The sequence below is a fragment of the Halichondria panicea genome, chromosome 9 (genome assembly GCF_963675165.1).
Source record: "Halichondria panicea chromosome 9, odHalPani1.1, whole genome shotgun sequence".
NCBI lineage: Eukaryota > Metazoa > Porifera > Demospongiae > Suberitida > Halichondriidae > Halichondria > Halichondria panicea.
Window position 1 is genome coordinate 4,440,240 of NC_087385.1, and position 25,193 is coordinate 4,465,432.

Sequence of the window (25,193 nt, forward strand, 5' to 3'; positions counted from 1 at the left end):
AGGGGAGGTGTGCTTCGAATCAAAGTAGCTATTTTTCGAGGTGTAGGTGCGGGTAATTCTCAGTTTCAGTTTCAAATGGGCTGTATATAGAAATATATAAACACTAACTAAAGGCACCCTTTTAGGGCAAATCTACACCATTCTGGATCGATTTAGTTAACAGGTAAGTAGTATTCATGTCCATGATCAGTTAAATAAACTTGTGATCTGTTTTCTTTAGGTGGCATCATGCCTCTGCCCAAGTCCTCCAGCATAGGAGCCAAGGCGACAGAGGTGTACACTGAAATATGGAGTGTTATCTTACAACAAATATGGAATATGTCACCGACTCGTGAAGATGACCTCTGTGACCTCTCTCGACTGCTACCGTACCTTCGACAGTTACTGACGTGTTGTGCGTGTGCTGGTCTCCTGGAAGATGCTATGATATCGTTGCCCTGTGGACATTGTTACTGTTGCCAGTGTCAGTTCAAAGATCCCCTACTCAAGATTCAGTGTCGTCAGTGTAGGGACAGAAATGGACTGGTTGTTGAGGCTCAGCTACGAATCGTGGTGGAGTGCTACAAACACATGTGCTACGTATTAGTTGAAAAAGTCAATAGTGATCCAATGCTCCTCAAGAACTTGAGTGCCCAAGAACAAAATGGGGAAGAGGATATCGAAAAAACTTCTTCAGTCGATGAAGATGTTGAGAATCTAAGCAATGATAAATCGATCAAAAACAGCATACAAAAAAGTCCATTACAGAATGCAAATGACAATCCGATTGTTGAGATTCTGCGTGAGATTCATGAAGGTGTTAAAGTGTCTCGCTCGGTCCTCGTGATCAAACCCCCTCAGAAATACCTCACTCCAAGGGTAGCCACTCCCAAGAAGGATCAACAGACGTCTTTAGCATCTTCTAGTGTTTTAAAACCGAAATTTGCTCTTGATCTAAGTTCTGAACTTTCCTCTCAAGAGACAAATACTCCAACATATAGGAAAAAACGTGCCCCACGCAAACCCACTTTGATTTCACACCGGATCAGCAGTCTCCGAGGAAAAAGAAAGCGAAGAAACGTACTAGGAACAAGATCCCTTCAGTCTACGCCATCCGGAGAAACACTTCCCAAAAGACGACGAACTATCCAGCGACTCTCTGACATTAAGAGAATTGGAGAAGATGAAGAAGTGGACATTTTGAGTCTGTCAGATACTAAACCTCAAGGTAATGAACTAGACATTCTACGATCCAAGTTGGCTCTTGATTCATTTGACCAAGACTTCTTCAGTGTGTCCTTTTCCTGTCTTGATGACAATTTCCTTCAATCATCACCGGATGGTGTTAGTTTGAAGCAGAGCTGTGAACAAGATGTGTTTCATTACAGTATTGACTATGATCCAGACCTTCTCAGTTTTAAGCAGAGCAAAGACGGAAGTCGAGAAAGACTATGGAGTCCCATGTGTCCGAGAATAAAGGCAAGACGCAGTATGGCCATAATCAACAAAACTATCACTCAGGAAGTCATGGTGGCTCTTGGCGAGATCAAGTCAAAATCCAAGGAGATGAAGGCAAAATCCAAGACAAAATCGAAAGACATCAAGACTAAGTCCAAGGACATCAAGACTAAGTCCAAAGAGATCAAGATCGTGAAACCCAAAAAACCAGAAGCAAAACCTTCAGTACCATTCACTCCTCCACCTCCTCCCACCCCCACAGCCATCTACGAGCCTCCCCTACCAGATGACCTCTCTGGATTAGTACTCGAGAAGCTGGAGGGTGAAGACCCTTTGCCATACATTGATAGACTCTTGTTCCGGCCACCGCCGATGTACCATCCCCCTCCCCACTTTCATCCTCTACCGCCACCACCCCACTTTGGGCCTGGTGGGTCCCCTATGTTTGGTCCTATGCCGCATCCAGGCCCACGATATCCCCTCATGATGCCAACAGTGTCTCCCCTCAAGCCACCTCACTTTCCCTCAATCCCCAAGACTCCCACCAAGAGTCCATCGACTCCCCGCAAGAGACGAACACCTGGCTACTCGGAGGAAGGCTGGAGGTGCAGATGTGGAACCAACAATGTGATGTTTCCTGAAAAAGTATGTGCCAAAGGAAAATGTCCGTGTTTCTCTAAAGGAATCCCTTGCAAGAATTGTCTCTGCAAACATTGTCACAATCCCAATAACAAGTGATTCTCAGGTTGTTTTTTAATTATAAAGTGTGTATTTATTTTGTAGATTTTTTGATCCAATCATCAAATTCTTGTATCTGAACTATATATATACATGTATTAGCACTCTGGTTTTTGCAATAATTCATTTGCACAAATACAAAAAATTTGATACAAAACATGGTGATGTCAACATAGCTACATATAGGACATAAGGATTGGTTAGTTACAGTAGACGTAATGCATGAAACAGGTTATAAGTGAACAGTTTTCTCCATTAGTTTTCAAACCGGGCTAGTCTTTTCCTGCAGTAGATAACCAACCATGGATCACATGGGCTATAGTAATAATTATTCTGAACTCACTTTCTTATCTCCTCTAGGTTCTCTAGATGCTGGGCTTCCTGTTTCTCTTTGAGCCTCTCACCCTATTATACGTATCCATGGGATGTAAATATACAGCATGAGATAACATACCTTTTCTCTCTGCACTTGCTTCATTCTCTGAAACTCTTCATCTTCTCTTTGCTTCTTCTCTTGTTGGTACTTCTCTCGCTTTTGCTGAAGCACAATTATATCATTGATGAATAAATGAATGATCATTATTACACTTACCCTTTGTCTTACGGCTTCAAATTTGGCATCCATTTTCTGCTGCTCTTCCTGTCGTCTTCTTAGCTCCCCCAATTCATTCTGTTTTAGTTTGACCCCACCTAGCAACATACAACAATGCATTGTAAAGTGTCAAAAATTCATGTATTATAGCAGGAGTGTATGAAGATTATAGCAATGTATAATTATATTCACAGCTGTAATTTACTTGGAATGGTGTTGAGGTAGTCAGTGGTTTTACTAGAAACACTCACCTAGGGTTTCTGGTTTCTGCTCATGCAGCATCTCAGCCACCCTCTCCCTTTTTTGCTTTTTGTGCTGTCTATACGTTTCCACCTCCGTCTGAGCAGCTATACAAGAAACAGATGCAAACAATGAGCACATCATTCAAAGCAGTCAGTGGATATGCTTTTAGTTACTGTTTAACATGAAATGTATAGGTACCAAGACATTCCTTATATGACACTTACTCGACTTCAGCTTAGAATTCTTCGAGGACTGGGGAGTCAGCACATAGTGAGCTCCACGGCTGGAGAATTGATAGTAATATTACGTCATTCCATGATTCACATGCAATGTACCTTTCCAAGCTACGTTCACCAACAGTAGGGGCCTCCTCCTGCAACTGCCCAGAATCTTCACTGGCAGGAGGCATGGCATGCATGGGTTTTCCTGGGTACTGCCTGCTCTGTTGTCTGGCCTTGGGTCTGCTACTGGTGGTACTGGAGTGAACAACTTTGGCTCTAGAGTAGCTCATTTTTATCTGATGGTGCAAGCTCAAGGCTAGCTAGCTCTATATCTATATAGATCTCTGTTTCTGGTGTGTGCTGCACAGGGTTTTCCTTGTCCAGTCAGCTAGAAGGCGTGTTCTTGTACTTGTCGCCTTCCCCTGGGTAATTCCCTACAATGTAGGGAATTACCCAGGGGAATCACCATAATTAATTTCTAATCATCTCAGCAAGTGGAACAGGTCATCAACAGGAAGACTAGGATGGAAGATCCGAAAATTCCTTACAGATATTTGGGCAATAGTGGTCTCAAAGTGTCTGCAATATGCCTGGGGACCATGACCTTTGGTCAAGATGTAAGTTGCAGGCACAGCATACTGTATGCTTATTAAAATAACAAATTAAGCACACAAATTAAGCTGTCTAAATGATAAAAGCTTCTCCTTTTGCTTCTATATGCAGGGTTCTCGGCCAGGGTGTGATGAGGCCAGTTCTCATGCTCTGTTGGATCGCTTCATTCTGGAGCTGGGTGGTAATTTCATTGATACATCAGATGTGTATCAGTTTGGAGTGAGCGAGTCCATCATTGGACGGTGGATGGAGAAACACCCTAGTTTGAGATCAAAAGTTGGTTTTAGAAACATTGAAACATTGATTCATGTACCAACACGCATATACACAGATCATTCTGGCTACAAAGGTGTGGGGGCCTATGGACAAGAACGATGTGAATGCACGAGGGCTTTCCCGCCATCACATCATAACAGAGGTAGAGCAGAGCTTGAGTCGACTGCGCACTGACTACATTGACCTCTACCAGGTGAGAACATGTGACCTAGATAGCTGTTTTAGGTGCTCATATTGTACTTTAAATTAACACACCCAGGTTGATACCGATTAAAAGTCTAAGCTCATACAGTTAAACCTCTTTATAGCAGTGAATCTGATCTCGCCTCCAGATCCACTGCTGGGACACAGGTACACCTCTGGAGGAGACATTGGGGGCGCTCAATACTCTTGTGCAGACTGGGAAGGTCCACTATATTGGAGTGAGCAATGTCACTGGGTGGCAGTTCCAGAAGATCATTGACCTCTCACGGGCAATGGGGCTCACAAAAATTGTCAGCAACCAGGTACATTTGCTGAAGGTTATACCAGACTTCAGGTTATGCCCATGGTCTCCATGAGCTTTAGACTTTAGAATGCTTTTGTTTTGGACTGGTGCTGGGACAACTTTGTGATTTCACTACAGGCCCAGTACAACTTGCTGTGTAGGTCCACTGAGTGGGAGCTGTTGGAGGTGTGTAAGATAGAGGGGGTTGCAATGTTGCCATGGAGCCCACTGAAAGGGTGGGTTGTGCAGCTATTTGCGTAACTATCATTTGACCTGTGCTGACCCACACTGACAGTGGCCTCTTAACAGGCAAGTACAAGAGAGGAGAATCTCCTTCAAGTGACTCTAATTCCCGTCTTGCATGGGTGGAGAAGGACAAGGCAACGAGGGCCAACCAGGCATCCCCTAGTCTCTCAGACTATGCAGACAATGAGCAGTACTGGGAGCTCATTGAAGCCATGAAGACCATTGCCACTGTGCACGGTGAGTGCAGCTCATTATAATTAGGCTTAAGCCAAAGTGTTAATTCTATCCACCTCTAAATGCCTTGTCATTAATAGCTATCATGTATACTTCTGCGGCTACACCCCCTCAAGGCATAACTATCTAGTTGAGGTGCTCATATACCCATGTAGTTTACAGTTTCTAGCTGCTACAAATATTGTCATTTATATAAATTCACACATGTACATGCACAAGATGCTACTGTTTCTCAAGTGGCCATTGCCTGGTTGCTGGCACAGCCTACCGTGTCGTCAGTGGTAATTGGCGCACGGACTGTGGAACAGCTAGACGAGAATATTGGGTCAGCCACCCTCACACTCTCCAAGGAAGAGGTGCGGCCAAAATTGTAACATCACAATATCCCTCCCCAAGGTAGCTACCTGGAGGTGGTCAAAGTCAATTACGTCCTTCCAAGAATTAATTGTTGTTGAAAAGCTTTTCATAACAATCATGTACTGTTAGTCGTACGTATATATAGCTAAATTGACGGTTATGTTATGTTTTGTCTCCCAGTTGGAGACACTGAATGCTAAGAGCCGTGTGCCACCTCCCTACCCTTACGAGATGGTGACCAGATTGCAGCGAGGCAGAGAGCACTAGGCGCTACTAGAAACATTGTTTAAATGTATTGGATTGAATTTTTTACACTGTTAGAGACATTTTTTCATTGTTTAAATGTATTGGATTGAATTTTTTACACTGTTAGAGACATTTTTTTCAAATTTGCGTCTACGAGTGTTCATCCTTCATCTGATGATGAGTCAGAGGTGTCCTCAGTCATTACCTCAGGCTCCTCGTAGCCCTATAGGAGGTGTGTGAAGGGGGGTGGTTTCTATGATAAGCATCTCTGGATGTATATTGATGTCATACTGTACATCATAGCTACATTGAATGTGGACTCACCTTCCGGCTGCTTGGAAGCCTCTACCTTCTGTAGGATTATTGTTGTTGTGGTTGAAGCCTGCACAGGAGAGGAAGAGTGTGTCTGACCACATCAACTGGTTGCTAACAATGTTAGTCATAATGTCTCAATACATGCATTCCACCCAACTGATGTGGGGAAACACTACACAGGTTCATAGACACATGGCAGACCACATGGCAGACCAAATGGCTCTTATATCAGTTCAACAATGTAACAGTTGTTTAATGACAAAAGTGAACAAAATAAATGTAGAAAAGGAACACAGATACATATTGTATATTTCAAAGACTGTGCTATTGTACTTAAACAAGTTCATACACAATTGCAGTTCAAAATCGTAACGAGTGGAATAGTTCAAACTGCAATATTCAGTTTGTCGAATCGAGCAGAATCCATTTTAGACCCACTTTGTCACAGCTCCATGCAGAATGCAAGTCTTTTTCTTGTCCCCACACACACACAGGTTCAGACATAAGTGCTATAAAATACTTCACTGTTGGTACTAGCTCTGCTTGAAGGCCTCACTTCACTGCCATGGCTACTGGCTCGACTGCTAGCTCTGCTCTCACTCTGTTCTCGACTTGAGCGACTACTAGACCTCTGACTGCTGCTGGCACGACTGTCAGCACGACTTCTGGATCTCTTTGGCTCCTTCTCTAGGGCTGAGACAGTGTATAGCACTCCAGCAAACGGGGAGAAGAGTGTGGAGACACACATATCGAATCGAGTGTAGGCCATCTTGGCATACTTCTTTACTCTAGCACTGTCTACTCGGGTCATGATGCAACTTTAGTCTTGAGTTAACAGTCTCTCAGTTTTTTGATAAATTGAGGTATGAGTTGTGAACTGAGAATGCATCCTTTATAGTTGTGGCAGCCATACTAATGCAGCCTGAGACAGGAAGTCGGTAGCAAAGCATGCAATGCTTTGATAGCTACACATTCTTGTGGTAATATATCTAAGGAGAAGCATACAAGGCTGCCCACCTGAGAATAAGTGATACAAAGGCTATCGTACAGTTGCACCCACACAGCCATCAAATTAATCCCATCAAAAAATGATTAATTTTCAATTTTTGCGTCTCCAGGGTATACCAATGGAGGGCAGACAAAAATTAATTTCAAGTGTTAAGCAGGTTACCAATATTCTTAGGCTAGAATGAACACTTAGGGTGCTAAAGTAAACTTAGGTTTTGGAGATTGTGAGATATGACAATTAATTATTGCTAATTTGTTTTGAGTGTAACCAACGAACCATGTAATGAAATGCGCGACATGCGTGACAGAGGGATATCTGAGACACCCAGTCTCTGGGGGAACACAAAAAGAGGTGGGATATTTGAGTGGGAGTCATGAATGATAAGTGTTTACCAGACTAGGCAAAACTGTCACAAACACACACACTCAGCAAATGATAAAGTCAAAACATTTAGGAGGACAGCGTGTGTCAGCTAATAAAAGCTTTGAAATTAGATATCTACACGTACACAACAATGTGGGCACATGCAGACTTGCTAGCCAACTATCCCAGCTGTCAAGTACAATGGTATCCTATGAACATGTACTAATCAACTGTTAATGTCAGCCTAGAGCCAAGATAATGGCCAGTACATTAGTTGTCAAGAGGACCACTTTTGATCCAAGGTTGTATTACTCGTTAACACCTACTCACCTGTTACCTGCATCCTGGCACTAACGTCAGTACTGCCGTCGTTGACCTTTGATCCTACCACCGCCTCCTGCCCAGACGTTAGTCTCCCAAGGTGTCCACTACGCATCTCTATATCCTGAGGGAAGGGTCGCCGGGGATCATCTGGGGAGGGGAGTGTAGAAAAGCACACACGATGATCGAGGTATATAACAAAGAGGATAACAATATTTACAGCAGGAATTTGAACCAAGCACAAGTAAGGAATCCCCCACATATCAAGCAACCAGTGTTTATGCTTAGGCTTGCAACTAGGTCATTCAAAAGTGCACAGCCCACACACTAAAATGTTGCAAACACAGTGACTACATAATTGACATCCTAGCTGACATTAGGCAGTAAACAAGAGAGTACCCAAAAGTGTGCCCACAAACCACTGGAATCCACAGCCAGATGGCAAGAAATGGATGGTTGGCACAACAACTTACCACCTCCACCACAACTAAGAGGGAGACAGTCAGTAATTTACACACTAGAACCACCAACATGTGCCACTAATCCAAGACAATGAGTCTCCTGTTGATCTCTATGATCTCTAGGGAAAGTATAATACGACCTGAGCAATTCATCTCATGAAGAATACCAGACATAGTTTCATAGGAGCTATATTTACTAGTTAATTATACATGACCACCCCACGGTCACGTTACCTGATACCGCCAGTCACCAGCACCTCTGTTGTGTCCTGACTATGTGAAGAATGCCCCGACCAGTGGCAGGGCATCTCCACCTCAGAATATGGCAAAGAATGTATTGTCTAAGAGAGGGTAGGAATGCTAGCAATGAATGAATGTGGTTAAACACTACACTGCCTAATCATTGTGCGTGCAAACACAGTGTGGCTGCTTCCCACCAGTACAAGACTGAGGCTGAGCTGATATGCAATTAATTCAATTACTAGCTGAGGACGTGGTGAATGCTGCATAGCTAGTCTCCACAAGTTTGATCTGCATATAGATTTAAATTCCTACCGCAGGTATGCTCTAAATATAGAATCTATTAACGATTGCCTGGTAATTACTTGAACTATTGCACTATAATCATCAATTTTTGCTGGGCCTGGACAACTGCCAAGTCATGTAGTCTAGCTGATAACAATTTGTCAGCAGTTCTTTATAAGCTAAGCACCTGGTACTATCTAATCAAGACAACACTGGCTGTACTTAGACATGAGTGAGTACCCAAGCAATGTAAAATGCGAGTCTATAGGTGTATAGGAATTAATTAGAGGAGGTTTTGTACACAAACACATAGGTCTCATTGCTTAGTCTGTAGGAAGGTGTATTGCTGAGCTGAAATTAGCAATTACAAGTTGTTTCCAAACAAAATTCTTTCGGTTCAAGAAAGGTGACCAAACAACAGTAATTAAGGTACTAAAATGCCATATATGGTATATATGAAAAGCTGGTGGCTGGGCCTAATCAGTGTACATACCCCTACATCAGTGGAGCACAACAACAAAGCAACTGGCATACAAAACAAAACATCACATACTACACGAGATTACGTTTAGTTTGAGTGGGAGGAATGTTAGTACAAGGATGTGCAAATACTTGCTCAGCTAACGATAACATTTGAAGCAACCAGTAGAGCATTCACCCCGTACGTTGACATGACGGACACAACAACTTTTTACTGTAATGACCTCGTAATGACCTTAACATTATGGGGAATGATTGTGAATCTATAAAGCATCGATTAGAAAAACATGCAGTGTTTTTTGTCGCCTTCGAAGATCGCCTACAAGTTTCAAGTCTATTATTTTTCAACCATTGTCTCATTAGCAGAGTTAAAGCAGTCCATGAAAGTGCCTAGTTCGCTCAAACATACCATTATAATTTTTGTGTCCGCACGCACGCACGCGCACACACACACACACACACACACACACACACACACACACACACACACACACACACACACACACACACGCACGCACGCACACACACACACATGCACACACACACACACACACACACACACACACACACACACACACACCAGGGGCGGATCCAAGATTGATCAGTTCGTTGGGTTCGTACGAACCACCTTCCATGCAGGTAGTTCATATAATAGACTTGCTGATTTGAACAAGCTAGCTAGCTATACTGTCATGACACACAGTAAAAAGTTCTCTCTGCATGTAAGAGGGTGGGGGCTGGCTGAGTCAGCTAGTCTAGGATATCAGCCACATTTGCACCACATGGTCCGGTCTACACAGCTAGTGGCATATTTAACGGTGGTCTTTGGGGCTTGAGTATCCCCCTGGTCTCTCAGACAGCCATGAAAGTTATGTTACAGTAGCTATTAGCACTGGTCTAGCCTTTTTTTAGTGAAATCTCAGTGACACTTTTAGAACCCTCCTTTCACAATTCCTGGATCCACCCCTGCACACACACACAAACCGACACATACATCAATCACTCTACCCCTGCTGTGTGCTGCACACACATGAGGTAACTATAGAAACCAAGACTCCTAGTGCACAAACCCCTTCAAATAATTAACTCTCCACCCACTCACTGGGTTGCCATCCAACAGGGGAGACAGTGGAGCTGGCTTGACTGATGCGATGGGCGTAGCGAATGAGGAGCTCTGGACTCACTGCACCTGCACAATGGGAGGGGGGAGTGGGTTGATAAACGACCTGTTAAACTTGCAACAACATGTCTCAAATGTCATGTTAAAGTGACTAAGTGCGCCAACAATACAACAATGACCACTTGTGCAAGCACTTACCATTTTTGGCAGTCAATATGGAGTCTAGCTTCTGCCTACCTCGGTACACGGTCTCTTCCTGTAGAATGGCCAGTAGTGAGTATGGAAATAATCACAAGAATACAAGTAACACGTAGAGAAGATGGAATGTAACACTAAGATACGTTAATCCAGGGTACTGAAATGACTAGAATTTACCAGAATTTTCTCAGCTTCCTGCAGTTTGGCTTGAAGGCTCATGAGTTCTCTCTCCTTGACCTCCAGCTCACCCGCCACTCTGTCAATGTCATCTTGCTTGGATCGCATCTCAATGGCTGGGGAAGGGGGTCTAATAGAGACCATGTGGCAAAAATTATTATTTGTAAGACTGACCTGTGTCTGCGAGAGCTTGTATTTCGGAATTTCTTTCAATGAGTTTATCAATTACCTGAGAGAATAGTGGAATTAAGTTTATGTTACGGTTCGGCATAACGATGATCCTGTACCTATAGTATCAACTTACAGTGGTTACGGATTGTGCATTTTGCTCTCCGGATATCTTGCCCTCTCTAATCACAGCTTCTAGCAGTTGTCTAGGAAATAATAATTAATTTATACGAGATTGAACACATGTATGAAATGGAATCTCACCTAGTTAGTGAAGTAAAATCAGCTAAACCAGTTTGAAGTCTCATTTTAACAGTCTCATTTTCTTCTTCCATTGTATGTAGATATGTATTATTGCGATGAGTGATTTTAGAAGTTGCTTGTGCTGCACAGGTTTGGTCCTACATCTTGATCTCACTGCGCATGCTTGAAACTTGCAATTTGCACAAAAACAAGCCCCGCCTCCAAAACGTGACCACATTAGATTTGACTGACCCTCATGTGTGCATGTTGACATGTGTACAAAAATAATAGTACTCTAGCTAACTAGCTGCTATGTCGTCTATGATGCTGCTGTTAGCTCAGTCTATCTAGCCGAGAGTTAGTCGAAAGATTCCTATCGACAAGCTACGCAAGAGGAGCCACGACCCAAGGAGAGACAGAAGACGAAGCCTTTGTTTTGATCTTGCCCACCTGTACTAAAACACCTTCGGACCTTATTATCGCGACTACACAACGACAAATACTGCTATAAACCGAAAGAACTCCACAAGAGCTGAAAACATTGTGTGGACAGAGCTAGAGACACATTCCATAGACTCACACCAACAAGGCACTGAAGCTTAGGGCAGTAACTGAAGCTTCTCAATTAGTAAACCCGGTCTTTAAGTGGTTCTCTACAACAGCTTTGTGTTCCACTATCGTTCAATACTACCCCTTCAACCTGTGAGGAGAATGACAGACAATAGTAGACAGCAAGAGGTGAGTGTTTCTAGTTAGAGCACATCCCTTTAAGCTGCAAGTAATTGCATTTTATGGCTTGTCTGTATGAAAAGCTGTGTATGAGCCAGCCTAAGTAGCTGTAAGCATGTTTGCTGAATTAGCTGTAGCTGTGTTTATTATCGTTAAAATTATTACACTGCACTTGCACTGCATGTATTGTATTATCTTTCAAATAATTATTATCATCTGATAATAGGACCGGTCAAGTGTGATGAATGGGCCACCCAGCTCTAACCCCCAACTCCAGGCTGGACTCATACCTCATTTTGCGATGGCGTCTGATTCGTCAATGGGACTGACAGCACACCACTCTTTGGCGGCTTATGGGATCATGCATCATCAGCCAATTGGTATGGGACGGGTCCCCTCAAACCCTCCTAACGACATGGGACCTCCGATATTCATGCCATGTGAGTCTAGATCTCTAGTACATGTAAAATAGCATTGTTTGACCTCATTACAATGTTAGGCTTTTATAATCTGCCTTAGTGCATAATCTGACGGCATTTCAAATTAACCATACTATGGTCATAATTATATACCTTAAGGTGACATATTTTCACAGGTAGATTTGTTTGCGTTTTTACAGTTTTGTACATTTTGCGGTATAATTTTTTGCGAAATGTCGATCTGGATACATTAAACAAGAGGGCGGCCAATTATTTGCGAGTACTAATTTTTGCGATTTTACTCTCATTCGCAGAAATAGCAGAAATTAATACACGCGAAAATATGTCACCTTAAGGTATATGAATGCCCACTAGATGAGAGCTATGAATAATAACGTTGCTTGTTTCTTTCTCTGCAGCTCTGAACCTTGGAGTACCTCGTGTGGCTACCACCACAATGAACCAGGCAACCAAACAGAACTCTCTCAACCAGCCGTTCATGCAAGATGTTCCCATGGGGTTTCCCCCCCAGTCACTTATCTTTCACCCCTCTCCTGTGAGACAATCTAGTCAGCCTCCTTATCTCTCCCCAAGCTCCCCTGTCAACATCAAGCTGGCCACCTCTAAGTCTGGAACTACCAAACCTATGGCTACTAAAACTCAAGTAGTACGACCCACACCCAAACAGCCCACCAGTACATCCCTCAACACTAAGCTGACCAATGTTGCTGTTTCTAGGCCGAAAGGAGAATCTCCTATCAATCATGTAACTTATGCCCCCGGCTTGTACATGCTTTCCACGGTGTCTCAGAAAGGGAGCAGCACTCTCTCCAAGATGCTCATGAGTCCTGCTCACCAACAAACAAGTGTGGCCTCAAGCGCTCAACAAAAGGGATCAATGGATGTAGGTGGAGCCTTTGTCCAGGATACAACAGCTGTACCAAGTAAGTATTTCGTTTGCTCCACCTAAGATATAATATAATTATAGAAATTTCAATGTGTGTTTTTCTCCCCCAGCATCGTCATCCATTGGTGATGGTAAAGGAGCTGCACTGTCTGATGGTTACCCTGGGCGATTATCAGATCATGTCACCACCAGTGGACAATCCACCTCTATGACTTCCTTCACTGACACAAAAAATGAGAGGTGAGTAAATAGCATTGTCTATATAGAGGGTGTGTCAGGGGTGTGTTTAACTTTAGTTGTTCTTATTTCTTAAGGATAAGAACACAATTCTAGGTTAGTATAGACTTTCCATTGCCTGAGAAGGCAAATATAGATACCTAGATATATACATGTAGGTACACTTTTGTGAGTTTTCATTATAAACTTGTACATAATTCCCTCTGGTTGAAGTATATTCCCCTCTCCCTCCAGGCCTCCTCAACCATCTGCTGCTTACTCCCCCTCCTCTCAACCTCTCCCACAAGTGGGCTTGGCAAACAAGGACAAGTCCAACATCATCATCAAGAAGGGCTCTAGTTTGACTGGGCGACACATTGCAGCCATCACAAACAACAACACTCTCCAACCCACCAGTGTAGGAAGCATGCAACCAGCCTACACACAGGGCTCTGTTCCTCAGACTGTAGACTCGGTTAAAACAGAGTACGACCCCGCAGACACTGGTTGGCAACATCTACCCCCGGAACATGCTATCATGGCAACTGAAAATCAAACTATTGGCAATCAAGGAACTGGCAAAACCTTAGGAGGCATGTCTGTTCCCACGGTGATGGCTCCCGGAGTGCTGGATATCTCTACAGTTACTCACAGTCCTGGAGGAGGCAATCTACCTGGCTCACCTGTGAGACCTTCTGGCCTGCTACACCCACAAGGAGTGGGGACCTCCCCCCGACCACAAATTTTGAGGAAAAGGACTCTCGATAGGTGTGTGTGTGTGTTGTCTGATTTAGTAGACATGTTAAGGTTACAGTAAACCGTTTGCTCATATTATTCATGAGCTAGATCTAGTGATATTGAGCAGCTGAAACGCAGTGGTCATTTCATCGAATAGACACTTTTGAGAGATAGCTTAGATAGCGTAGGTGCAGCCTACTGTAGCTCAGGGCCACATAAGGAGATATTTATAAAAAAAAGACTGCTGAAAGCTCATAAGAGGCTGTTTTCCTTGGCTCTGTCAGCCATTTTAAGTACATATTCTTGTTTTGTGAGAGTTTCTTGGCCCGGAACAAAAAAAACGCTTCGTGTAGCCCTCCAGTATGGTAAGAAGTATCCTCTAAGAGCAAAGACACATGCAGAGCTAGAAATATTTTTAAAAGTTTAATTGGACTACAACTTGATGATCGCTCAGAGCTGTCATGATGTACTTCAAACTTCTATCATGGCATTTATAGTTTCACAAAAATAATTATAAGAAAATCATGAATATTCATAAGCAGATGCAATGTACAATCTGTGGTATCTTACTTACATGTACCCTCTTTATTGCAGCAGCTTGTCTCAGGGGGAATTCCCTCTGGTTCCCCTGAGTCCCACCTCTGATGGGGGCGTGGCACCTCTCAACCATGTAGGGGGACGCTCTGATCCTGGCGATGTGTCAGCCTCTCCAAGAAAAAAACCTCGCAAACAAAACATGTAAGCTCTTCTATCTTACACTAATGTTTACTTCAATTTTCTCCTTCTTTTCTAGGGTTGCCAATGATGACATGTATGCATCAAATGTCCCCGACTCTCTTTCGTCGTCTTCTGCCTCCTCATTGGACACACCTCTCTCTGTGGAGGGGTCAGAAGAAAGTGGAAGGACATCTGGCTCAAGCAAAAGCACTCGCAGCAAAAAAGAATCAATCAAAGATGGTGGTGAGTGAAAGTTACTAGCCTGTGTAGTATTACAAATACTAATGCTAACTAGTGTTCAAGCTGGCGCTGTGCTAATGCCTCTCGCCATGTTTTTGCTTTCGCTCAAAAGTATTAGAGTGTTATAGAAAGGTTTATAATTTGCAATAATTATGATTTCAAATTGACAAAATAGGTGTTAGCAATTGAATGAACATTAAACACAGTAACGAATAATACAAATTGAAAGTAATGTAATTATCAGAAAAGGTTGGTTTGTGGCTTACCTGGACCTCAACAAAGAAGAAAATTGATTCTGATTCTGAAAAATGGATTCTCTTATACGTGGTATTGAGCGCGCATGCGCATTAGATCTACATCCAGGAATAGGGGTGTGTCTGCCAATAATGGCTACTAAAATAGCTAGCTTCTTTAGCAGCTCTTTCTAACTCTTGTAGCCAACAAAAAGCTAGCGCTTAAGTGCAAGGCTAACTCATAAGTTGAATAGAAAGTTTGTGCGAACAGATGATGCTATGAAAGATTCTGAAGAGACTGCAACAGCCTTCAATGTGAGTCAAACTAGCCATAACTCGAGAAAGAAGCTTTAGTTTGCTAATCCACGAATCAAAATCCAAGAGAACGTGGCTAGAAACCTATAGAAGCTGTTAGTTTTCGTCGCATTGTAACCGTTGAGCAGTTATAGCTGGAATACACACACAGACAGACAGACAGACAGACAGACACACACACACACACACACAGTCAGCTTTACCGTATCCCTCGTGCGGCTACGCCTCGAGGCATAATTACTGTAGTAGTTCACTGTAAAATCCTTCTCTTTATCTAGCCCCTATGGAAGTGGAGATCAGATATTTGTCTCAGTTGCGCAGATCTCCGTACCCAATCAGCTCTCTCCACAAAGTGTGTCACAAGGCGCCTCACAATCACTTCAAGCAACACTCTGACATCAAACGCAAAGGTAGGCCGTCACTGTTGCTGTGTGTATATATGTAGTATTACTATTCTGTGTATATACCTCTGTGCAGATGAGAGTAGACTGTCAGCAGTGGAGTTGGCCAGTGATCGCTATGCTCTGCAGCGAGCAGAGGGCTGGAGAGTCCACCATGTACTCAAACAGGTCAAGGAAATGGTGAGTGTCATGTGATTTGTGTGTGGGTTACATTATTGCATCGCACTTGTGTCTATGTACATGACATTATAGTGATGTAATACTATGTCATTCTTACAGTCGAGTGTGGAGCAGGAGCTACTGGAAGTGGCTGAGAGTTTGCGCTCATTCTCGGATGACATGAAGGCCAGCAAAAAGTGTGTGATCGAGACTGAGTACTTGGACAACTTCAAGGAACTCGTTGAGGTCAGTGGTGTGTCTCGTGTACAGTGTACATGTACAATATACTAGCATGGTCATGTTTCATGTGCTTCACTTTTGCCCTCCCTTCCTACAGTGCAACTCAGTAAGATCAAGTAGGATACTATCCCATATGGAAAGCACCAGGGCTAAGTCACTACAGGTGAGCTTTGATAATTATGTTATCACATAGTAGAAGTCTCATTATATATACTCACACCTTACATGTACATAAATTAAAGAGAAATATTATTTTGTGTCAATCTACAATTTAGACCTTTATGAGAAGGCCCTAACTTTAGTTTTGTAAGTCCGATTTTCTAATTACGGTGAGTGCGTGATGATATGTTCCTTATTTTAATTTGACCAAATGTTGCACTCCATTGAATACTGCATGATGTTTTGTGCTTTAACTGCTTGTGTTTCTCGATCTCGTGTGCAGCTGTTGGAGCACCGGCCCCAAGTGACAGAGCTATTGGTAAAGTGCAGTCCCCCCTCCCCCCTTCTTCCTCACCTCTTCACAAATCACCACACGACAAGTTGATGGACGGCCAATCACTTAGGCCACACTCTCGATACACAAACTGCCAGTGGATTATCTTTTATACAGTGATGTCTGTTACACCCTACCCTTACATAATTTCTAATTATCTCGCATACTATTCAGTGAACACTCCACACATGTGAATTCTTTTCTCTGTTGTGTTGGCAATCTTATTATTTCTCATGCGTCTATCAATTTCACGAAAATTTAATAATCAAAATAAATAATTCATTGCAGCCATGCATGTGAAATTATATAGGTGTATGATAAATGATATTAACTGAACATGTACAGATACACACATGCACACACAAGAGGCTTGATCCATCAAACACTGACCCCGTCCAATGTCGTATGAGCTTATATAAATGATGGCAGGTTGTGCATGCATGCATGATACAATACTTTAGTTTGTTGATGTACATATATATATACGTACATTGACACATCGACTCCTAGATCCTATGGTGGTATACAGCTCTCATGCAGATCATGTTAATTGCAAATGGCCGATTTGCATACATTAACAATAATTATCATACAACCTGGTACAAGTATTTACAAAAAACAAAAAGGATTTAGTTCACTTCAGGTTGCAAGTGATTGGGTTGTCGCCTGCCTTGCTATGACATAATGATGATATCATCTCCACACTCGGCACGTGTTGTCTTTGCTACCTGCACAGATAAGCAAGTAGCAGTAATATTACATTATTATAGCACAAATCGCTAACTGCAAGCACACTAGCTGTACATGTGCGACTACTTTATATCATGTTGTCAAGGTGACAAGAAGTCATACAGTCCCTTCAGTGTTATATTATTACATGGTCGTGTAAGTCGAGGCATGATTTAGTAAGGGGTCATTGTGATATAAAATGCATAATTATAATTACTATAATAGAAATGTCGACCCACACCTGTGATGATAATGTCTCCCTCATAGTTGAATGAACAACTGAATATCTCGTCAGTGTGGCCCTCCAGCACCTGAGACAATCGGGATAGCACCACACATCACACATAACCAGAGATACAAAAGAAAGGGGATTGGAAACGAAATTTTTACGAAATTTTTGCGTGAAGCATTCCGCGTTATAGGGCGTGGCTAAAACTACAAAGGATTATATTTATAGTCAGCATGCTCATTACCTGTCTTGACTGCTCTACAATGTGCTGTACATAGAAACAGTGAAATTGATCATTTTTAATGTTGATTTTTCTAAAAAGTAAAGAGAATTTAGCTCTAAAAAGTCGACTAAGCAACGCAGCCACTATTACTAGACAAATAAATGCTATGCAAGAAGAAATAGCCTTTACTATGAAGTCGTAGGAGGGACAGGCCCGTGGTGTGTCTAAAAGTATACTAAAGCAGTTTAAAGGACTATACTGCAAACGTTTATGAACAGTACAGCTTATTTATAGCATAAAGCCATTCTATGTAGCACTTAGATACATAATAACCAAGTCAAGCAATGTCCTTTGCTGTTTTGACTTCACAGGAGGGACAGAGAAAAGTTGACATAGAGTAATTCAAGCTAAACTCAAAAAAATTGGAAGCAGAGTAAAGACAACGGACTTAGAGCTTGTCAGTGGTATAAGCTTACTTCTCTCAAGTATCTCCCAGGCCCTGAGTGATCTCTAGTGGATAGGAGAGCTAGAAACCAGGGATACAAAACCGTAGCGCAGTCCTCCATGTAATTATTTGCGAGCGCAATAATTACACGGAGTGCTTCACCGGATGTCAGTCCTTTTACATAGGGCGTGGGCGGTCGTTTCCAATCCCCTTTCTTTTGTATCTCTGACATAACACATCACATACACACACACACACACGCACACGCACACACACACACACACACCTGTACACACTCCCCACTGGCCACGTCCCATACTCTGGCCGTCCGGTCGCTACTGGCAGTGAGTAGCCGGGTACCCTGAGGATTAAACGTCACCTTGGAGATCTCCCCCTTATGTCCCACCATCTTGGCTACACACCTTAGACTGGCAGTGTCATACACTCGAGCAGTGTCTGCAACAATTTAATGGAACAGTTTGACCAGAAGCTTAGCAATCACTGATCTAAACACATCATAGATAGGTATTTCACCGCTACAAAATGCATCTTTTAATTGCGAAATGCACAATCCTAACTCGAGTTATGAGCACTCAAAGTTAGTGATCAAAATAGGCCCATTTTGGAAAAATCACCAAGGCATAAAAGTATATTTAACACTCAGAACAAAACATACAAACTTACACTACAAGCTGTAACTATATGCATGGATCAAAGTGCACTCTCTTACTGTCAGCAGAGGCAGTTGCCAAATATTTCCCACTCATGTCAAACACAATGTCCAGGATCTCGTCTGTGTGCCCGCTGAGTGTGTCCACAGGACGGCCTGTCCCCGCCTCCCACAGTCTACAGGTCTGGTCCATTGACCCAGTGGCTATCAGAGTACTGTTGTAGTTGAATACTGCATTCGAGATCTCATTACGGTGACCAATCAATGTGTAGAGCCGTCTATGGGTGACAAAGAAGGTATAAATGTACAGTTTGCATGCAAATTAGACTGATCCCAACTCCCAGTTGAAATGACAACTGCAGGCCTGAACTAGCACTATTTGCATGCTCCACTTACTTTCCATTTTCAGTGTCCCAGACGGCTACAGTGTTGTCGAATGATCCAGTGAGAATGTGGTTACCAGTTGTACTGAAACTGGCACATATCACCTCTGCAGAGTGACCCTGGAATACAGAGAGAATTAATGTATGTAGGGTAATAAGTTGTTGTGAGGTTTAAAGGAAGGTAGAGAGATATGTGTACGTAGTGTACCTGTAAGTAAATAATATTTAATCATCAAATCACTGTGTGTGTGTGTGTGTGTGTGTGTGCTCACAGCCAGAGTGTGCTCCTCGGCCCCAGTCTGGATGCTCCACAGTTTGACTGTCGTGTCCATGCTTCCGGTGGCAATCACAGTGCTCTGAGGGTTAAACGCTACACACACAATCTCTGCAGTGTGTCCTCGGAAGGTGTGGAAACACTTGCCAGTTTGACTGCACCATAGCTACAGCAAAACAACAACAATAACAATGCATACAATCAATTTGTTAAATTTAAGAACTTACTCGGCAAGTTTTGTCAAAAGAGCCAGTTGCAATCTTATCCCTATGACGATAAAAATACACACACTCACAATTAACTATCCAATTATCATGATTTCCTACGTCTGCACTTACCCGTAAGGGTTATTAAATGCGATGGCGTAGACGACGTTCCTGTGTCCCTCGAGTGAGAGCAGCTCCTTCCCTGAGGCAGTATCCCACACCTTGCATGTCCGGTCATAGCTACCCGTGATGAAGGTGGAGCCTGACTTGTTGAACGCCACGTTTGTGAGGGGGAGAATGTGAGCTCGGAGTACTTTAAACAAGTAGAAATTCTTCTCACTCGACTGGGTAAGTTTCGTCTGTAGCTCTGGGTGTGGTGGGAGGAGTGGTCAAACATAGTCAGAGGCTATAACGATAATTATGAAAATCAAAGGCATTTCAATTTCAGGTTGTACTCGATAGAGGTGCATGTATGCAGCTCATTATCTAGGGGCACCCCACACTCGAAGGGGGTCAAAGGGCAAAGGAAGGAGAGGTACACACAGAGCAACATACTGGCAATGAGTGTCTTGATTTGATCCCCTCTGTCTCTGACCAGCGGGTCGCGAGTGATTTCCTTCACCAGTGCGTCCACGTTAGAGCTGCGTACAATACATGTGATATGCAGGCAAACAAACAATCAATCCTTACTCAGGTTTGAGGTCGAGGAGGTCAACACTTTTTGATTTGGTGACTCCAGTCTGCTCGTACTCAAGAATGATGCCTGTACAGTACAGGGGGGTTGTGTAACAATGAAATAAAATATTTTATCAGTGTATCACCTGGAGGGTAGTATCTGAGCAGGAATCTCTTCAGTTTCATGACGCAGGCAGCCTGTGCAGGTGTAAAGTCTGAGAGGATGCAACTCAGTACAGTGACAGCTTTCACAATTCTTTTTTGTTGTGACTGGAATTGGGGCGTTAATGGGTTAATTAGTGTAATGTGCTGACACAGCAGCTTTCCTCGTGAAAGATACTTTCCAAAGTGAATGCGTTCGTACTTGTGCGTGAAAGCTAGTCTCAAGATCATCGTTGCTAGCTCCCCCATCACCCCAACCACACAACCACCAATGCATCAAGACTCTGTCTCCATGTCCACGATATACAATCAAAGTGCCGAGTAATTCTGTGTGTTTTGAAGCTTATTAGCCACATTACATGTATAGCTGCTCAAGTTACAAGCTGTAAACAGCAGGAGCTGAAATGAATCAAGAATCAGTAAGCTTTCAGTATTCATCGGGTGTATTGTAAGTATCGTCTACCCCCATAGACTAAGCAGAATCTTTCTCCAAAGCGAAAGAAACGCTCCTCCACTGGCCAGGCAGACCCGGAGAGACTCTTCACTAAACTGCAGAGGATCGGGCGTGGGAACTTTGGAAACGTCTTCAAAGGGTGTGTGTCATTTCATGCGTCATGCCAAGAATCAAAGATTAGTGTACAATGTTCAGTGATCTAAGCAACGTATTGACTGCCAGGTGCCCTGTAAAATATGCGCTTGCCTAATTTGGGGTAAAGGTTAACGTCACTGTCACCCTTATTAGTGCTTGCTGTTGGTCGCTGTTGGTTGAGTTCCGTGTGCATGGTTATAACTGTCTCATTATAAAGTGTGACTATAATTACTGTAGAATCTAGTGCATCAAGCAACAACAACAATGGTTGCATACTAGCAAACACACACACACACACACACACACACACACACACACACACAGGATTGAGAATAAAGACCATCGGATTGTCGCCATCAAAGTTATCGATCTGGAGGACTCAGAAGACGACTTAGAAGATATCCAGCAGGAGATCACGGTTCTCTCTCAGTGTGACTCCCCTCACGTAACCAAATACTATGGCTCTTATCTCAAGGTGTGCTATTGCATATAGAAAGTTTGTTATCTAGTGGGCAAAGCACCAGCATTGTTAGTGTTCTCATTGCATAACAATGTGCATGTGTTAGCACCTTCAAACGCTGATGATACTTAAGATTGTGTTAGTGTTGCTTCACTGTACCACTGTCACTGTGATTGCCATGCCAACACTGCAGGGGCCCAAACTCTGGATCATTATGGAGTACCTGGGTGGTGGATCAGCACTGGATCTGGTAAGCTCGTAACACATTCGACGATACTTTAGCAGTCCTTACTGCACGACCAAATTGTGTTCTCTCCCAGTTAAAGCCTGGCTCTCTGGATGAGTACCACATAGCCACGATCCTGAGGGAAGTGCTTAAAGGTCTCGACTATCTCCATGCACAGAGGAAGCTCCATAGAGACATTAAGGCCGCCAATATTCTTCTCTCTGAGTCTGGGGATGTCAAACTAGCGGATTTTGGTGTGGCTGGGCAACTCACTGATACTATGAATAGACGAAACACTTTTGTGGGTACTCCGTTTTGGATGGCCCCCGAAGTCATCAAACAATCAAACTATGACACAAAGGTGACTATACTTGTGATAGCCACCTGAATGTAATGCTTTGATCCTTAACATTGAGTGATATAATCATGGCGTGCTTGCTACTCTATCACTACTCACTTCCTGCAGGCTGATATCTGGTCCCTTGGGATTACTGCGATAGAGCTGGCACTAGGCAAACCCCCCAATGCTGACCTGCATCCCATGCGAGTCTTGTTCCTTATACCTAAAAACAATCCCCCTCAGTTGGACGATGATTTCTCACGCCCCCTCCAGGAATTTGTGTCCACCTGTCTAAACAAGGATCCGGAACATGTAAGCTAATCATTATGTGCAGTCTCTATCATTACACTCCCGTGTAATTATCACTCCCGTGTAATTATTGTTATAACCACTTTAAAGGCATCCTGTACCGTATGTCAGTACATGTTAGCTTAATGGAGCATATAGTACACACCAATTTCCTTACAGCGCCCCACAGCTCACGAGTTGCTCAAGCATCGCTTCTTGAAGGTGGCTCGAAAGACGTCGTACTTGACTGAGCTGATAGACCGGTACCAACGCTGGAGGGTGGAGTCAGGGGAGAGTGAGGATCTGGATGACTCTGTGGACGGGGGGAGGTGGGCTCACGTATATGCATGCATCTAAATGTCTTAATAATCATTCTGTTTAAGCATGCAAGTAGCAGGTGAAACACTAATCCCCCTCCTCACGGACAGTATTATGATAATAGATGCATTTGTCAACTATGCATGTACATAGACTACTATACCTTTGTTGTACATACAATGTACATACCATTAAATGTTGTACATATCAAATCGTAGCATATGAATTCGGTAGGTGCAAAGTTGATAAAATTGGTCCTGTGACTGTGTATTTTCAACCATGCAATGCACACAGTGCTGACAGAGAGCAGGGTGGTGTCAATGCTCTATGGGACTTCAACCAAGACACACACACAATTCTCAGACCTACTAAACCCACAACTCATAATGGCACTGCTGTGTCCATTCATCACGGCTCCTCCAATGGCACAGTTGAGCAAACGCCTGAGACAGCCACTGAAAAGCCTGGGGACACGCCCCTTTTGACCGAGGACACACCCACTACCACACAGCTAGGGATAGAAGAGATGGTAATGGGGCAGCCCGACAGTGAACGTAGTAGCTCGTTTGTGAGTGACGGTGACTCTCCCATCAAGAGAGCACGGGACTCGGTGATTAGTCGACCAGAGAGACCACTGGTGAGGAGTGTTTTAAAAAGTGCATGTCCACATTTCTAATTATAGCCCTTCTGTTCGACATTCCTGTACCCCCCCCTACACACTCATACCCACACACTTGAACATTTGCACAGAGTGTTGATATGCCTGCTGGGACTCTGGTGGAGCACCTCTCAACCTCCCTGTCTAGAATCATCATTCCTTTACTGAAGCAGGTTAGTCTACCACAGTGTATTATACGTAGAGTACTGGGTGGTAGTATTGCTAGGGTTTCTAAGATTACCAACTCATGGTTGTTAAATTCGAAGCATGCATTAATTATGCCTCGAGGCGTAGCCGCACGAGGGATACGGTAAAGTTGACTGTGTGTCTGCGTGTGTGTCTGTGTCTATCTGTCTGTGTGTCGATCTGTTCCAGCTGTAACTGCTCAACGGTTGCAATGCGACGAAAACTAACAGCTTCTATAGGCTGCTAGCCACGTTCTCTTGGATTTTGATTTGTGGATTAGCAAACTAAAGCTTATTTCTCGAGTTATGGCTAATTTGACTCAAAGGCTGTTGCAGTCTCTTCAGAATCTTTCATAGCATCATCTGTTCGTACAAAGTTTCTATTCAACTTATAAGTTAGTCTTGCACTAAAGCGCTAGCTAGAGTCAGAAAAGAGCTATAGGGCTATAGCTATACTGTAGTAGCCATGTTAACTTTACCTCTTGCAGACATACCTCTTATTCCTGTGTATGTAATGTGCATGCGCGCTCATCCCCATGCATGCGTGAGAGAATAATTTCCAGATCCAGATCCTCCCGGCAGAATCATCTTTTTCTTGGAGGGCCTGGTAAGCCACAAAACACTACCATATACAATATAGATAACAATACACGTGTATGCATGTACACAAGTTTTTCTTCTCAGTTATGACCATGTACTCCTGATAATATATACACTAACTCCAGATCCTGGAAGAATCAATTTTCTTCTTTCTTGAGGTCCTGGTAAGCCACATAATACAATAGATAACAACAATAGATGCATGTAATAACTCTTTTCTTCTCAGTGAGATAAGAATGTAAAATTCATTATAAAACACTCTAATACTTTTTGAGCAAAAGCATAACATTCATGGCGAGAGGCATTAGCACAGCGCAGCTTGCAACACTCATTGTTCATGCACCAGATATAGGACTGATCCTCAAAGCTTCATAATTAATGATGATATGATGCTTTCTCTCTCTCTCCCTTACAGTTCAGTGATGGACAGAAGGAGAGCAATCGCGGGGTGACCACCATTCAAGAGCTGATCCAAGCTTTCAAGATCGCAGAGCGAAGCAGCCCAGGATTTTCTGACGTCTTCATTCAGAGAACAATCTCCTCTCTCAAGAGATAGCAACCTTTGTCCTTTATTGTTATTCCATTTCCTGTGTCTTGCATTCATGTTTTACATTTTGTATATATACCCAGTGTGTTGCATGTGGGAGGGCTGGTAGC

At 43.1% G+C, this 25,193-nt stretch overlaps 7 protein-coding genes across 10 annotated transcripts; 4 read left to right on the forward strand and 3 right to left on the reverse strand.

The window, feature by feature from the left end:
* The first annotated feature begins 43 nt into the window (after positions 1 to 43).
* Positions 44 to 2,261, forward strand: LOC135341172 (uncharacterized). The gene is made up of 2 exons (XM_064537673.1): positions 44 to 163; positions 221 to 2,261. The coding sequence occupies exon 2, from the start codon at positions 229 to 231 to the stop codon at positions 2,173 to 2,175; it is 1,947 nt and encodes a 648-aa protein (XP_064393743.1). The 5' UTR covers positions 44 to 163; positions 221 to 228; the 3' UTR covers positions 2,176 to 2,261.
* Positions 2,262 to 2,280: 19 nt separating this feature from the next.
* LOC135341195 (uncharacterized) lies at positions 2,281 to 3,629 on the reverse strand. The gene is made up of 7 exons (XM_064537708.1): positions 3,346 to 3,629; positions 3,235 to 3,293; positions 3,019 to 3,114; positions 2,768 to 2,865; positions 2,630 to 2,713; positions 2,519 to 2,580; positions 2,281 to 2,458 (listed from the first exon to the last, which is right to left on the reverse strand). Exons 1-7 carry the CDS (start codon positions 3,519 to 3,521, stop codon positions 2,431 to 2,433), a joined length of 603 nt encoding a protein of 200 aa, XP_064393778.1. The 5' UTR covers positions 3,522 to 3,629; the 3' UTR covers positions 2,281 to 2,430.
* Positions 3,630 to 3,687: 58 nt separating this feature from the next.
* LOC135341191 (1-deoxyxylulose-5-phosphate synthase YajO-like) lies at positions 3,688 to 5,812 on the forward strand. Of its 2 annotated transcripts, none has more exons than XM_064537699.1 (8): positions 3,688 to 3,848; positions 3,955 to 4,119; positions 4,175 to 4,312; positions 4,452 to 4,625; positions 4,745 to 4,842; positions 4,902 to 5,089; positions 5,306 to 5,482; positions 5,624 to 5,812. In XM_064537699.1, exons 1-7 carry the CDS (start codon positions 3,756 to 3,758, stop codon positions 5,458 to 5,460), a joined length of 1,011 nt encoding a protein of 336 aa, XP_064393769.1. In that variant the 5' UTR covers positions 3,688 to 3,755; the 3' UTR covers positions 5,461 to 5,482; positions 5,624 to 5,812. The 2 variants fall into 2 exon arrangements, with proteins under 2 accessions (XP_064393769.1, XP_064393768.1); XM_064537698.1 differs by having other exon boundaries at positions 5,306 to 5,442.
* LOC135341194 (mediator of RNA polymerase II transcription subunit 4-like) lies at positions 5,790 to 11,272 on the reverse strand. 2 transcript variants are annotated; one of them, XM_064537706.1, is made up of 9 exons: positions 11,091 to 11,271; positions 10,963 to 11,032; positions 10,833 to 10,887; positions 10,659 to 10,774; positions 10,482 to 10,539; positions 10,266 to 10,352; positions 7,707 to 7,847; positions 6,014 to 6,071; positions 5,790 to 5,912 (listed from the first exon to the last, which is right to left on the reverse strand). In XM_064537706.1, the coding sequence occupies exons 1-9, from the start codon at positions 11,159 to 11,161 to the stop codon at positions 5,891 to 5,893; spliced, it is 678 nt and encodes a 225-aa protein (XP_064393776.1). In that variant the 5' UTR covers positions 11,162 to 11,271; the 3' UTR covers positions 5,790 to 5,890. The 2 variants fall into 2 exon arrangements, with proteins under 2 accessions (XP_064393776.1, XP_064393777.1); XM_064537707.1 differs by lacking the exons at positions 5,790 to 5,912; positions 6,014 to 6,071 and adding an exon at positions 6,711 to 6,926 and having other exon boundaries at positions 11,091 to 11,272.
* Positions 11,273 to 11,311: 39 nt separating this feature from the next.
* Positions 11,312 to 17,112, forward strand: LOC135341163 (histone deacetylase complex subunit SAP130-A-like). Of its 2 annotated transcripts, none has more exons than XM_064537661.1 (12): positions 11,312 to 11,807; positions 12,025 to 12,238; positions 12,637 to 13,161; positions 13,235 to 13,364; positions 13,596 to 14,108; positions 14,673 to 14,816; positions 14,872 to 15,038; positions 15,862 to 15,993; positions 16,061 to 16,164; positions 16,264 to 16,389; positions 16,481 to 16,546; positions 16,826 to 17,112. In XM_064537661.1, the coding sequence occupies exons 1-12, from the start codon at positions 11,781 to 11,783 to the stop codon at positions 16,925 to 16,927; spliced, it is 2,250 nt and encodes a 749-aa protein (XP_064393731.1). In that variant the 5' UTR covers positions 11,312 to 11,780; the 3' UTR covers positions 16,928 to 17,112. The 2 variants fall into 2 exon arrangements, with proteins under 2 accessions (XP_064393731.1, XP_064393732.1); XM_064537662.1 differs by having other exon boundaries at positions 14,676 to 14,816.
* Positions 17,113 to 17,422: 310 nt separating this feature from the next.
* On the reverse strand, positions 17,423 to 21,121 carry LOC135341181 (dynein assembly factor with WD repeat domains 1-like). Its single transcript, XM_064537683.1, has 11 exons — positions 20,857 to 21,121; positions 20,726 to 20,798; positions 20,591 to 20,676; positions 20,168 to 20,402; positions 20,057 to 20,096; positions 19,828 to 19,995; positions 19,569 to 19,675; positions 19,233 to 19,450; positions 18,789 to 18,958; positions 17,847 to 17,916; positions 17,423 to 17,604 (listed from the first exon to the last, which is right to left on the reverse strand). Exons 1-11 carry the CDS (start codon positions 21,119 to 21,121, stop codon positions 17,570 to 17,572), a joined length of 1,467 nt encoding a protein of 488 aa, XP_064393753.1. The 3' UTR covers positions 17,423 to 17,569.
* Positions 21,122 to 21,147: 26 nt separating this feature from the next.
* Positions 21,148 to 25,159, forward strand: LOC135341178 (serine/threonine-protein kinase 26-like). The gene is made up of 10 exons (XM_064537679.1): positions 21,148 to 21,291; positions 21,344 to 21,465; positions 21,786 to 21,936; positions 22,115 to 22,171; positions 22,242 to 22,508; positions 22,614 to 22,799; positions 22,956 to 23,104; positions 23,388 to 23,730; positions 23,844 to 23,924; positions 24,952 to 25,159. The coding sequence occupies exons 1-10, from the start codon at positions 21,277 to 21,279 to the stop codon at positions 25,090 to 25,092; spliced, it is 1,512 nt and encodes a 503-aa protein (XP_064393749.1). The 5' UTR covers positions 21,148 to 21,276; the 3' UTR covers positions 25,093 to 25,159.
* Positions 25,160 to 25,193: the final 34 nt, after the last annotated feature.